Source organism: Esox lucius, chromosome 17 (assembly GCF_011004845.1).
Source record: "Esox lucius isolate fEsoLuc1 chromosome 17, fEsoLuc1.pri, whole genome shotgun sequence".
NCBI classification, from domain to species: Eukaryota; Metazoa; Chordata; class Actinopteri; order Esociformes; family Esocidae; genus Esox; species Esox lucius.
The window spans coordinates 15257571-15272568 of NC_047585.1; the positions used below are offsets into that span (position 1 = coordinate 15257571).

The 14998-nt window shown below is 38.8% G+C and overlaps 2 protein-coding genes across 2 annotated transcripts; both read left to right on the top strand.

The window, feature by feature from the left end:
* Nucleotides 1–231: 231 nt before the first annotated feature.
* On the top strand, nucleotides 232–1169 carry LOC105017387 (transcription factor HES-5). The gene is made up of 2 exons (XM_010881966.5): nucleotides 232–345; nucleotides 468–1169. Exons 1-2 carry the CDS (start codon nucleotides 283–285, stop codon nucleotides 897–899), a joined length of 495 nt encoding a protein of 164 aa, XP_010880268.3. The 5' UTR covers nucleotides 232–282; the 3' UTR covers nucleotides 900–1169.
* A 4938-nt stretch (nucleotides 1170–6107) lies between these two features.
* On the top strand, nucleotides 6108–7756 carry LOC106024744 (transcription factor HES-5-like). Its single transcript, XM_029113740.2, has 2 exons — nucleotides 6108–6385; nucleotides 6508–7756. The coding sequence occupies exons 1-2, from the start codon at nucleotides 6323–6325 to the stop codon at nucleotides 6937–6939; spliced, it is 495 nt and encodes a 164-aa protein (XP_028969573.1). The 5' UTR covers nucleotides 6108–6322; the 3' UTR covers nucleotides 6940–7756.
* Nucleotides 7757–14998: the final 7242 nt, after the last annotated feature.

Sequence of the window (14998 nt, forward strand, 5' to 3'; positions counted from 1 at the left end):
TCACTCAGCACTCTGTGAGTCCCTCTCCATCACCCCCACCCCTCCACCTGCTCCCCTGAGACGTGACCATTGTCCCCCAGCAATAAGAACACTGAGCATGTGGCAGCTCCACATTCCTCATTGTCCTTCCAAGCTCACCCATTGGTGACAGAGTGTGAGAAACTACAACCAGACCAAGACCCACACATTCATATGCAGATTTGGGACTATATATAGGAGACATGAAGCCAGTAGAGTCAGATTAACTTTACACAGAGACCCCTACAGAACAGAGACACAGACATGGTACCTACAATCACCTCAGCTAGCATCTACTCTAAGGAGCACCTGACTCTGACAAACAAGGTAAATATAGATTACAATTTGCTTCATTGTTTATTTCTCAATAATAGATGTCATCTATTCATCTCACCTCTGATGTATTTTTGAACAATGTTATTAATGAGTGTCCTCTTCTCTTCTTGCAGTTAAGAAAGCCAGTGGTTGAGAAGTTACGCAGAGATCGTATCAACAGCAGCATTGAGCAACTCAAGTCTCTTATGGGTCCAGAGATCCTCAACCATCCACCCGACTCCAAGCTGGAGAAAGCTGACATCCTGGAGATGACAGTTTGTTACCTGAGACAACTGCAACAGAACCAGACAGAAAGTTATTCCTCCTGCTCAGCACCTGTCAATCAGGGTTACTCCAGGTGTGTCCAAGAGATTGCTCACTTCCTGTCTAAAGATGAGGTGAAGACACAGTCCCAGAGAAGACTGCTGAGCCACTTCCAGAGCCTGCATCCCTCCTCTGATAAGAACAGGAGGGAGAGTGACCTCCCTCAGCTGAGCTCCTCAGACCAGCACAGCTTCAGCAAAGAGAGGAGTCCAGTCAACAGCGCCCTCTGGAGGCCCTGGTAGAGTCTTACAGACTGGAGCTCCACTCTCAGACAAACCAGGGACCATATTGGTCTAACATTAATATCATGGACAGTAATGACAACAGGAAGACATCCAGACCAATTTTCTTTAGTTTTTAAAGTCATGCTCTTATTTGACTAAAGATTTTCCAAGAAAATCGTCTAAAGTATGAAAACTACATTTTCATAGTTTTGGCTGAAGAAATCATATTGTTTATGTTTTTTGGAAATGTAATCCATATGTTGATTATTAGTTCTGATTTAAATTCTTTGTTTAAATCCTAATGTCTGTTTTGTGAAACCTGTTTATGTTGTTGATCATATATGATCAATAATAGATATATTGATCTTCAATTATTATTTCTAACCCAAATTGGGTATTACGTTATCAGTCTGTCTGTATTTGTAAGTTAGCAATGTGTTTTTAATATTTTACCACTCCATTTGGGTAGTGATATTGTCATATTGACAGTGCATTTATTATGTATAAAGAATGTAAAGAATGTATCAGTTATATATTTGATGTTGATCTTCTTGAGATACAGCATCACTGTTCTTCTTTGAGGATTATTTAGACTAACTGATTATCATACCAGCTATCATATCTGTGATTAGAGAATGTTGATCTGTTTTAAGATCACAATTTATGTGTCAAATGTCACGTGATAATGATGATGAGGACAATGTCTGCTATATTGTTTAATATGGAAACATTGATATTTCTCATTGTTAAATCTCTTGTTTATTTTAAACAATGATGTTGTCTTTTAGAAAGACAGTAACTGTGGATCCTTTCCTCTGATAGAGTATCATGTCTTGGAGATTTGACCAAGTTCTGGTTTATTATTTTAAAGTATTGAATAATGCTGCACATTGAGTCATTGTGAATAAAAAAAGAAAATAATCAAATATGTTTCTATTTCATTTTATGCTTCTATTCACAGAACTAAGCTTCCAAAAGAAGTAACATTCTGATTTAGAATATTCAACATGAGTTCCTAGACTCAGGAATTTGAAAAATAAAGTCGATTTTGAATCACAAGTGTACAGAATGCTTTTATAATAGTAAAACAAAATTCAACCACTGGTACTTCCTTGAAACCCTACGAAGGGAAATGTATTAAATATCTATACATTAGTTATTTAACATGATCTGTTTTTCTTGAGTCAGAAATCACTATTTTATGATTTTAGCTAATTATTTCACATGACATGTAATGAACTTTGAAAGAGATCACTGATAATGGGTATTTTTGGAAATAACATGGTGTTGTTTTTACTGAAACACCTGTTTTACATACATTAGTTTTTAGTATATCAGAATGTATACAGCTTTTGCATCTCACGATTTCTAGTCTGGTAATGATATATCAGTTATTCCAGATGTTTGTCCAAGCTGGTACTTTCATTTTATTAGTGTTTTTTAGGGCTGCATAATGTGATTAGTATAATAAGACACACTTCTATTGTCCCTCTACTGAAAGTACTGAATGGAGAGACTGTGGGAAACTGAGGAGAACTCACTCACACAGATCCCCTTTGGGACAATAGACTGGGACCTCTAAACTTGACTGATAGAGGTTGGAGCCGGTTTGGTTCTTGATGGGGAAATCAATGCATCTACTAATATTGATCTCATAAATGTCCAGTATTTTGTGTTTAGCAGGAAGAAATTGGATCATTTCCTAAGACATTTTTAAGACAATAATTTGATCATGTGTTTTCTTAGAGCACATTTATGCAGAACTTATAGTGCCTATTGAAAGTCTACAAACCTTTTCAAAATGTGCTGCTTTGAAATTTTAATACATGAAGGGGTTACAACAGATTCTGTCTTCATTTAATGAAATTTTACAGAAATGTCATTCAATGGAGAAAAATGCCTACTTTAACCACTTCTTAGAGGGAATTTAAAAGCAGGTACATTTATAGAATGAAATACGTGTAAATGTCAATGGTAAGTATACAGTGGGGAGAACAAGTATTTGATACACTGCCGATTTTGCAGGTTTTCCTACTTACAAAGCATGTAGAAGTCTGTAATTTTTATCATAGGTACTCTTCAACTGTGTGTGACGGAATCTAAAACAAAAATCCAGAAAAACACATTGTATGATTTTTAAGTAATACATTTGAATTTTATTGCATGACATAAGTATTTGATACATCAGAAAAGCAGAACTTAATATTTGGTACAGAAACCTTTGTTTGCAATTACAGAGATCATAAGTTTCCTGTAGTTCTTGACCAGGTTTGCACACACTGCAGCAGGGATTTTGGCCCACTCCTCCATACAGACCTTCTCCAGATCCTTCAGGTGTCGGGGCTGTTGCTGGGCAGTACAGACTTTCAGCTCCCTCCAAAGATTTTCTATTGGGTTCAGATCTGGAGACTGGCTAAGCCACTCCTGGACCTTGAGATGCTTCTTACAGAGCCACCCCTTAGTTGCCCTGGCTGTGTGTTACGGATCGTTGTCATGCTGGAAGACCCAGCCACAACCCATCTTCAATGCTCTTACTGAGGGAAGGAGGTTGTTGGCCAAGATCTCGCAATACATGGCCCCATCCATCCTCCCCTCAATACGGTGCAGTTATCCTGTCCCCTTTGCAGAAAAGCATCCCCAAAGAATGATGTTTCCACCTTCATGCTTCGCGGTTGGGATGGTGTTCTTGGGGTTGTACTCATCCTTCTTATTCCTCCAAACACGGCGAGTGGAGTTTAGACCAAAAAGCTCTGTTTTTGTCTCATCAGACCACATTACCTTCTCCCATTCCTACTCTGGATCATCCAGATGGTCATTGGCAAACTTCAGACGGGCCTGGACATGGGCTGGCTTGAGCAGGGGGCCATTGCGTGCGCTGCAGGATTTTAATCCATTACGGCGTAGTGTGTTACTAATGGATTTCTTTGAGACTGTGGTCCCAGCTCTCTTCAGGTCATTGACCAGGTCCTGCCGTGTAGTTCTGGGCTGATCCCTCACCTTTCTCATGATCATTGATGCCCCACGAGGCGAAATCTTGCATGGAGCCCCAGACCGAGGGAGATTGACCATCATCTTGAACTTCTTCCATTTTCTAATAATTGCACCAACAGTTGTTGCCTTCTCACCAAGCTGCTTGCCTATTGTCCTGTAGCCCATCCCAGTCTTGTACAGGTCTACAATTTTTATCCCTGATGTCCTTACACAGCTCTCTGGTCTTGGCCATTGTGGAGAGGTTGGAGTCCGTTTGAGTGTGTGGACAGGTGTCTTTTATACAGGTAGCAAGTTCAAACAGATGCAGTTAATACAGGTATTGAGTGGAGAACAGGAGGGCTTCTTAAAAAAAAACTAACATGTCTGTGAGAGCCGGAATTCTTACTGGTTGGTGATCAAATACTTATGTCATGCAATAAAATGCTAATTCATTATTTAAAAATCATACAATGTGATTTCCTGGATTTTTGTTTTAGATTCCATCTCTCACAGTTGAAGTGTACCTATGATAAAAAGTACAGACCTCTACCTGCTTTGTAAGTAGTAAAACCTGCAAAATCGGCAGTGGATCCAATATTTGTTCTTCCCACTGTATATGCATACCAGCTATCTATGTATTGCAAACACACAGATAATATTTGAGAAATCAGTGTTACCCTCAAGGGATTGATGTGAACTGCTTGTTTAGAGATTCATTAGCATATAAAAAGGCACACTTCTATTGTTCAGGGGAACCTCTGTCAATGGGAAGAGTGTGGGAAAGCTCTGGAGAGTAGAGTCACTCTTTAGTGTCATTAGCATCCTCATCATCAGTCCCACTGACACCAGATTGTCTGGGGAACCACCAGAACCACAGGGGAAAAGACACACTTATAAAAGGGAAGGTTAAAATAGCTGAACACAACCGTTCATCAGGGTAAGAAAACATTGGTTACAAGTTATTTTGAGAGACACAATTTCCACCTGTAGATGTTCTATATATAGTAAAACTGTCAACAAACATTTAACAAACCATCTGTTGATAAGAGCCTGCTTGCTAAGTTTAGGGTTAGGTTAAGAATAAGGTTTAGGATAAGAGTTAAGTTTAGGGTTATTATAAAGTTTAAGTTTAGGGTGAGGGTTAGCAGATAGTTATTTATAATGTTACTGACACTAACTTGATAACCTGCAAAGCATCTACAAAAAAACCTTCGGGACTGTAAAAAAAAGTGTTACCTAAATGTCTCTTGTCGTCCATCCTCCAATGAGGTGATCGCTTAAACAAGACATTCTAATATATGTAAAATTAAATGTGCATCTGTCATTATACAATTTAATACCTCAAATAACTATTAAGCTACAACAAAATTACAATCTGAATGTCAATATATGAAAAAATAACAGAACTGTGGTCACAATTGTGAAAGTAAAAATAAAATACAGACAAATAAACTTGAAGGATAATACCAACATGGCCTATGTTTTGTAGCACACTTCCAAGATGACAGCCACTGTTCTGGTGTTTCCCTCCAGAATCCAGATGGTCTGTGACGTCACTCTCTGTCTATAGTTCAACACAGAGCCAATAGCCGTCCCTAATGGTCCACTGAGCAGCTTTTGTAGTACATTGATCCCAGCACACAGGACTCAGTGTGGGAACCTCAGACCAGCTCTCTACTCACACTGACCAGTAGCCTCAATACAGAGGACACATCTGCTGCCTCTGGACTCCAGAGTGATTCACTATATAACTAATACTGCTGAGATTAGAGACCTGATGATATGAATAGACTATCCATCCAATACGAAATGGAGCAACAACCAACAATAGCTCTCTGGATATCCACTTCTTATAACAATTCTATCATTTAACTCAATAAAGGGAAAATATGTTAAATATATATATATTTTACATATCTGATTAATGTAAAAAATCACGACAGCCACTGGTATTTGTCACAAGTCACATCTTCTGTGTGATATAATGTGACTGAATCTGTGAAAGGGTGTGGAGACACAATATATTCTACAACATCCTTCCAGGTGTAGATTAAGTACCACTGTGTGTTTAATGTAGAGGATCAGTGTCAGTCCCACACATGTAAGTTGATGATGATTAGCGTGTGCTCTGTCAGTGTCATTGATACCAACATCAGGCAGCAGATCTGGGGGTCACTACTTTCCCAGATTCACTCAGCACTCTGTGAGTCTCTCTCCATCACCCCCACCCCTCCACCCGCTCCCCTGAGACGTGACCATTGTCCCCCAGCAATAAGAACACTGAGCATGTGGCAGCTCCACATTCCTCATTGTCCTTCCAAGCTCACCCATTGGTGACAGAGTGTGAGAAACTACAACCAGACCAAGACCCACACATTCATATGCAGATTTGGGACTATATATAGGAGACATGAAGCCAGTAGAGTCAGATTCACTTTACACAGAGACCCCTACAGAACAGAGACACAGACATGGTACCTACAATCACCTCAGCTAGCATCTACTCTAAGGAGCACCTGACTCTGACAAGCAAGGTAAATATAGATTACAATTCGTTTTATGGTTTATTTCTCAATAACAGATGTAATCTATTTATCTCATGTCTGATACATTTTTGAACAATGTTATTAATGAGTGTCCTCTTCTCTTCTTGCAGTTAAGAAAGCCAGTGGTTGAAAAGTTACGCAGAGATCGTATCAACAGCAGCATTGAGCAGCTCAAGTCTCTTTTGGGTCCAGAGATCCTCAACCATCCACCCGACTCCAAGCTAGAGAAAGCTGACATCCTGGAGATGACAGTTTGTTACCTGAGACTACAGCAACAGAACCAGACAGAAAGTTCTTCCTCCTGCTCAGCACCTGTCAATCAGGGTTACTCTAGGTGTGTCCAAGAGTTTGCTCACTTCCTGTCCAAAGATGAGGTGAAGACACAGTCCCAGAGAAGACTGCTGAGCCACTTCCAGAGCCTGCATCCCTCCTCTGATAAGAACAGGAGGGAGAGTGACCTCCCTCAGCTGAGCTCCTCAGACAAGCACAGCTTCAGCAAAGAGAGGAGTCCAGTCAACAGCGCCCTCTGGAGGCCCTGGTAGAGTCTTACAGACTGGAGCTCCACTCTCAGACAAACAGTTGACCATATTGGTCTAACATTAATATCATGGACAGTAATGACAACAGGAAGACAACCTTTACCTCTTCTGTTTATGCAAGACTTTTACAAGCCTTGGTGTTATTGAGACTTCTACTTTTTGCTGCAATTGCAGTTCTAAAGGTTTTCTTTCAAATGTTCTATTCTAAACAAACTACATATTGTAGTGTCTATTGAAAATACCATAACATTTATGTTTTTGGAAATGTGATCAAAATATTGATCCTTAGTTCGATCATTACTTTGATCATGAATTTTTATTGCAATTGTACTGAAAAAGTTAAATTGATGAGCACAAGCTGTGTTTGTGAAGTTGTCATCTAAATCCTAATGTTTGTTTTGGGAAACTAGTAAACATTGTTGATCATGTTTTTCTATATGACCAATAATAGGTATGTTCATCTTCAATGAGGATTTCTCACCCAAAATGGGTTTCATCAATCCATTCTGGATTGTAAATTATACATGTATGTTTAATATTTAATGACTCAGTTATTGATTATCTTCTGTGCAGAATGTATCAGTTATTCATTTGATATTGATCATTTTCAGATATGAAAATGATATTGATATTTCAGATCAGTTTCACTGCTCCTCCATGAGGATTATTTATACTAACTGATTATCATACCAGTTATCATCTCTGTGATTAGAGATTATTGATCTGTTTTAAGATCAGACTTACAGAGGAAATAAAAAGTCTACACACCCCTGTTAAAATGCCAGGTTTTTGTGATGTAATAATGTGAACAATTCAATTGAAAAACAAACAGAAATCTTCAAGGGGGAAAATTTAACCTGGCATTTTAACATATCCACTTTTCATATCCACTGTACATAATATGTCTAGTGTATAGTTAATATGAAATAAAGAAATTCTCTCTCATTGTTAAACCTCTTGTTTATGTTAAACTAGCATGTTGTCTTTTAGAAAGACAGCCACTGTGGATCCTATACTCTGATATACTCTGAGTGTCATGTCTTGTCGATTTATCCAAGTTCTAGATGTAATGTTTAATTACCCATGCTGAACCTCTAATTACATGGACTCTTAATGTCACTCATTAAGTAAATTTTTAATAAATGAAAAACAATGCATTTCTGTGGAAAAATCTATTAACTAGCGATTAAGATCATGACTTTTTGAAGATATTGCCACTTGGTTATTAGAATGTGTAGCATATTTATGATGACAATTATTTAAATGATATGTCATTATATGTAGAGTTCTATTTGAAATTGGACTGTTCTGTGCCATCTCAGTTACCATTTGATGTGAAATGTTACTTATCAATTTACGATACATGTCATTTCTTTGGGGACATACACCTTATAGACTGGTATTCTAAAAATAATGACACTTAGTGACTGATCTTGAACAATGAGACCAAATGTAGGAAGTCAAGAGATTTTGTGTCAAGCCCTTAAGCTTTGGACCCGACAGAGAACAGTTCCTGTGAACTTTAAAGAATGTGCTATCCACCAAAGACATTAGAAAAGGTCACTATGTAAGATCTTAAAGTAATTATATAGCAGTCCTATTCTGTGGATGCCTTTGGAAATTTGACTTTCATTACTTTATTAGTATTTTCAGTATTTATTGAAACTGCTGGAATTGCCTTAGTTGAGGGAAGACTATTTCAAGACAAAGAAAGTGATTTAACATCCCAACAAAAACATCCCTTTACACATATTTTCCTCAGGACAAACGTTACAATTGTGTATCATTAAAAATTTATTATGGGAGTATTTTTATGGGAGTATTTCTGAAAACACTAACACAGTTCAACACTTAAATTATTAATTTTCATCACAGCAACTTAGAAGATATTTTACATAAAATCAAAGATCAAGATCTTTTGTTATTCTCATTACTGTACATTAAATTAACAATAGATCAACATGGTCCACTGAGTGGAGCTCCAGTCTGTAAGACTCTACGAGGGCCTCCAGAGGCTGCTGTTGACTTGACCTTTTGCTGATTCTTGGCTGGGTTGTTTTTATCATCCTGAAATAAAGGCTTTAAACCATAAGTGTAGGTCTATGGAGAAATAGCAAATAAAGTCAGTTTGTCAGTGAGTAGAGTTTCCTACACCATCCAAAAACACTTTGAAACTGGAGGAAACTCTGACAGGAAGAGGTCAGAATCAGAAGACACGTTTCTGTAGGTCATCAGCTTGCGTTATAGACGGCTCACAGAACACTTAACACTGGTTGAAGTTAGACATTCTCAGTTTCAGCTGTGAAGGGAAGACTTTGAGCTGCAGGTTTGACAGATTGAGTAGCAGTAACAAAGCAATTGCTAAGATAGCATAAGAAAAAGAGGCCTGTCTAGGACATGATGCACCGCCAGTGGACTACTGATGACTGCAAGAAGATCCTATGGATCAATTAATCATGCAGGGTTTTTGTATGCCATCGAGTAGGCAAGAAGATGGTTCCTCAGTGTGTGACATCAAACTGTCAAACATGGAGGAGGAATGTGATGGTCTGGGGTTCTGACTGAATCTAGAGGCGCCGACTTACACTGAGTGGCACCCTGAACCAAAATGGCTACCACTGTATTTTGCAGTGCCATGCAAAACCCTCTGGTGTATGCCTAGTCAGGTCAGGGGTCCAACCTACAGCAAAATAATAACCCAAAACATACCTCCAGTCTATGTCAGAACTACCTTAGAAAACAGGCAAGCCTAGTTCAGCTGGACAACTAAGAAATTGTTGTCACCTCGAGATTCAAACCCAGGTTGTCCACATGAAAGGCTGTGTTATTAACCACCACACCAGAGAATTGTACATTTGCTGGGTGTCAGTACAGACTCTTGTCTGTATCCTGAACAAATCCTCTTTTGCCACTGGTCTTTTTAATAGTTTATTGGCCATTTGTGAATTACATTGATACAGTTAAAGTGAATAACATTTCTTACTATGTTTGCCTCCACCACAAATAGCGGCTATGTATTGCGTTTGCCACTGGCAGTTTTAACAGCGTCTTAACAAGTAATAAGCTTCACCGGTATCTACTAACTTACTGGAATAGTCATAAGAATTTAACAATTGCTGGTGAGTCTGCCAAAGCCATTTCATTTCATGGCATAAGAACATATTTTTTTCTTTCATTCATGAATTACATTTATACAATAACTATCAATAAAGGCTACGATAACTAACTTTTTCATCAAGTGAAAAGACGAGAGAATCGTGGAATCTACCAGAAATAATTAATAAATGTAGTTGCCCTCAATAGATTCAAACATAGGTCTTCCACATGAGAGGAACTGTCTTAAACCACTACGCCACGGCATTACACGTTTCAGCAGTCGCTAGACTCCATTGAGGATTGTGTTAAACTGACTAACGTTTCTCATTAAGTTTACCTCACAGCGTCTGTGAACTGTATTGCTTTTGCCACTGGCCGTTTTAACAGCTTATTAGCCAGTAATTGGATTACTAGTATCTATTAACTTCCTAGGAATACTCATAAAAATTGAGCAATTGGTAGCGAGACTGAATATTAACTATTCTATGCCAGAAACAGTCAATATAACATACACAGTTTCAGCCAGCGAAGTTTTCGTCAATACGGAGTAATTCACAATGTGTACTTGGCTTCCCCTGCGAGGAGATACGAAGTCAGGACCTCCTTAATCTCCTTATCATGGCACCTGTCATTGGGTGGCATATACCAGGCAGGAAGTGAACATTCTGTCCTCAAAGTTGATGTGTTAGAAGCAGGGAAAATGGGCAAGCATAAGGATCTGAGTGACTTTGATAAGGGCCAAATTGTGATGTCTAGATGACTGGGTCAGAGCATCTCCACTGCAGCCCTTGTGGGGAGTTCCCGGTCAGCAGTGATCAGCACCTATCAAAAGGGGTCCAAGGAAGGAAAAGCGGTGAACCGGTGACAGGGTTATGGGTGGCCAAGGCTCATTGATGTACGTGGGGAGTGAAGGTCCAATCCGTATGGTCTAATCCAACAGACGAGCTACTGTAACCCAAATTGCTGAAAAGGTTAATGCTGGTACTGTCCATCACAGTTTGTGGTGTATGGGGCAGCGCAGTAGGAGGTTTTTATTTTTCATTTTTCCCCATCAAAGATTTTAGTTTGTTTTTCAATTAAATTGTTCGCATTATAGGTCACATTAAAAGTGGAAAAAGTTCTGACTTGATTTATCTTTGTCACATTCTTTTACATCACAAAAACCTGGCATTTTAACAGGGGTGTGTTGATTTTTTATATCCACTGTATGTACTTGCCATTTGGCCCACAATTCTTTTGTATACACTCCAGTTCTCTGACATTTTAAGGATGCCTCCCAACTGTTGTTTTCAGATCTCTTCACAGGGTTTTAATGGGATTTAGCTGGACAGACAGCTGGCCACTTCAGAACAATCCAGCATTCAGTCTTGAACTATTCTTGGGTGCTTTTCAAAGTGTTTTTGGGGTTCACTGTCCTGCATTAAAGCTATCACCTTTGACAGAGACTAGCTTTGGACACTGGGCTCGACATTACACTCCAAAAGGCTGTGATATTCTTGTTATTTCATGAACACCATGCACACATGAAAGCCATGCACACGATCAAGGCTTCCAGAACTGGAGGCATTAATGCAATCCCAAAATATCACTGATAATTCTCTGTGTTTTAATGTGGGGAATTTGTTATTTTCTTTGAAGGTTTTATTTCATTTTCTGTAAACACTGAGATGATCTGCTTTATAGAAAACTTCTAGCTTTGTCCAGAGGCGATTGTCCCCCGAAAGATTGGGACATTTTCAGGTGTGTATTAACAAATTGCAAAGTTGTTTTATTATGTCTCTGTTTCAGCAGTGGATGGTCTACATACAACCCTCTTTAATTGATCTGGTGATAGATGGTGCTAGTTGAAATATACCAAATGTACCAAATGTCTCAAGGTCAGCTTGAATCTGCATGAATGTTGATCAAGGTGCTTTCTCTACTATTCTAACAATCGTTCTCTGTGATCTTACTTCAAAACTTTTTTTTGCTACCTCACTATTGATCTTGACTTTCTTTTGCTACCTCACTATTGATCTTGACCTTTTATTGCTACCTCACTATTGATCTTGACCTTTTTTTGCTACCTCACTTTTGATCTTAACCTTTTTTTGCTACCTCACTATTGATCTTGCCCTTGTTTTGCTACCTAAATATTGATCTTGACATTTGTTGTTACTTCACTCATCTGCTACAGCAACTCATCCAGCAACCAATGGTCTTGATTAAAAATGTACATCTTGTACAACATAACATCTGATTATATTATATTGTTAAATTGGATATACTGTATCATATCAAACAAACTCTATGATTATCTAAATGAATAGTTTTGTTTGTAGTGCTTTCCATTGACTGATGAATTTTAAATTAAATCATTCCAAAGGGTTGATTCAGGGGAAAACCCATAGAAACTCATAGAAAACAAGTATGCTTTTGACTGGATTGGCAGCCCTGTAATGTGATGTGACAGGTGACCTACACTCACCACGTTCAGACATGACAGGGGCAATGCATTAATATCTACATTGCCCCAAGGATGTCTTTATATAGTTAACAACTGGTATGAGAATTGTGGAGAAAAAAAACTGTGACTCTCCGAAAATGTAACAGTTTCTACAGCCTACTGGTTCTAAGCTGTCAGCTTTTAAAATATTTCACTTCTCTGACATCCTTTCACCCATGGATCTCTCCCACCTGTGGACACTGTTTCCTGCTATAGTCTCTTGAACCGTTTAGTGTTTGCATCACTTATGACAACTAAAGTCCGGAGTAAGTGGACTTTAGTTGTCATTTGTGCATGGGTCACAATTTAAAAGACACATAAAAGACATTGCTCCTGTGAATGGTTGCATTGGCCAATCAAACATTGAGTAGAACAGCTGGTAAAAGAAACAAGCCAAAAACAACCAAATATAAGCTTCTTTCTATTTCCCTTTATATGGAGTATTTTCCATCCAAACAAAAAGCAGCACATCTGTAAAGTTCACAATAATTTCCCAAATAAATGAAAGAGTGTAGGAGCTGATGTAAACAGAATGCTAGAACTGTTAGTCTAAAAACTGGCATCAAACCGAACTATAATTCTTTTAAAAGGCAAGAGCTTAATTTAAGTGTCAGAGTATCACTTCTGCGGCGCCACCAGACTTTGATCCAGTGGTGCTCTTAACTCATTATAACAAGAAGGGTATAACTATCTGGTCTGCTTTTACGGGAACAGAAACAAGTGCAATTAGTAATGACACGGTGTACCCGATTGTTCTCTGCCAATATTCCCCAGCCAGGCCGCAAAACCTTTACACCATGCATTTACAATTTATAGCTTTTCTTATTTGTTGAATCTGCTAGTATTTCACCTGTATGTATGTCATGTTAGATAGCTATTTTGGGCATTTTTGTTTCATTTATTATCAGTTCATTTGGGGTCAATAATTATACTCTACTTTTCATTTTAAAAGGGCATATGGACCAGTCTAAAATGGTAAGGTAATGTCAATTGTACTGTGTTCAACATTAGCTTTTAGCGATCCTAGTGGCCTTAGGGCAATGTGTATCATATTAGCTTGTTGCTGATTCAGCTATTGTGTTTGCCCTCTATATCCATTTTTATAGGTTATTGCTATATTGTATTGCAGAATATTAGCCGGCACAGCATGACTACTATTGTTGCTGCTATTAGCACACTAGCAGTCTCCTGTTATTCTGGGTTGTGTTGCGGCTCGAAATAAACCTATGTTCTTTACCTTTTTTTTACTACACAACTCCCTCTAACCAGGGACACCTTTCTATCCAGCTTTACCAACAACACTGTGGGTCTTCCACTTACCGGGTGGTGCTCTTTTACATAAAAAAGACATGCTGAGGGGATGGAGAACACCATGTTCAATGGCATTGCATAAAAGAGATCTGTAAGAAAAACAAATCTGAAAACTATTCTGCAAGAATCAGTGAAGAACCTAAGGTTTACTAGCCTGGTTGACTAATCTGTTTAATACCGTTACCAACCTCTCTGAAGTTAATTTTGCCATACATAATACACTGCAAATTGATCTCACGCAATGATGCAACAGCCTCAGATACATTGCCTCAGTTCTCTCTGTAAGCTCACAATGGGTATTGCATAAGCGACAGGACAGGGGTGCAGTGAATATCAAGCAGGCAGAACTGCGCCGGCAAGTGACCCCCAGAGTCTCTGATAGAGCCAGAACAGGCCTGTATCTTTGTATCTTAATCTTACAATCATACACTCCTATCATATCATATGGTTGAATACACTGCCAGATGTCATGGCAGGGTGTTGCAGAATAAGTGTTTCTTTCATCGCGAATACAGTGAAGGAAAAAACTATTTGATCCCCTGCTGATTTTGTACAGTTGCCCACTGACAAAGAAATTATCAGTCTATAATTTTAATGGTAGGTTTTTTTGAACAGTGAAAGAGAGAGAAACAAAAAATATCCAGAAAAACGCAGGTCAAAAATGTTATAAATTAATTTGCATTTTAATGAGTGAAATAAGTATTTGACCCCTCTGCAAAACATGACTTAGTACTTGGTGGCAAAACCCTTGTTGGCAATCACAGAGGTCAGACGTTTCTTGTAGTTGGCCACCAGGTTTGCACACATCTCAGGAGGGATTTTGTCCCACTCCCTCTTCTCCAAGTTATTAAGGTTTTGAGACTGATGATCGGCAACTTGAACCTTCAGTTCCCTCCACAGATTTTCTATGTGATTAAGGTCTGGAGACCGGCTGGGTCACTCCAGGACCTTAATGTGCTTCTTCTTGAGCCACTCTTTGTTGCCTTGGCCATGTGTTTTGGGTCATCTCCCCCACATCGTCCATTGTCCCTTTGATGCAGTGAAGTTGTCCTGTCCCCTTAGCAGAAAAACATCCCCAAAGCATAATTTTTCCACCTCCATGTTTGATGGTGGGGATGGTGTTCTTGGGGTCATAGGCAGCATTCCTCCTCCTCCAAACACGGTGAGTTG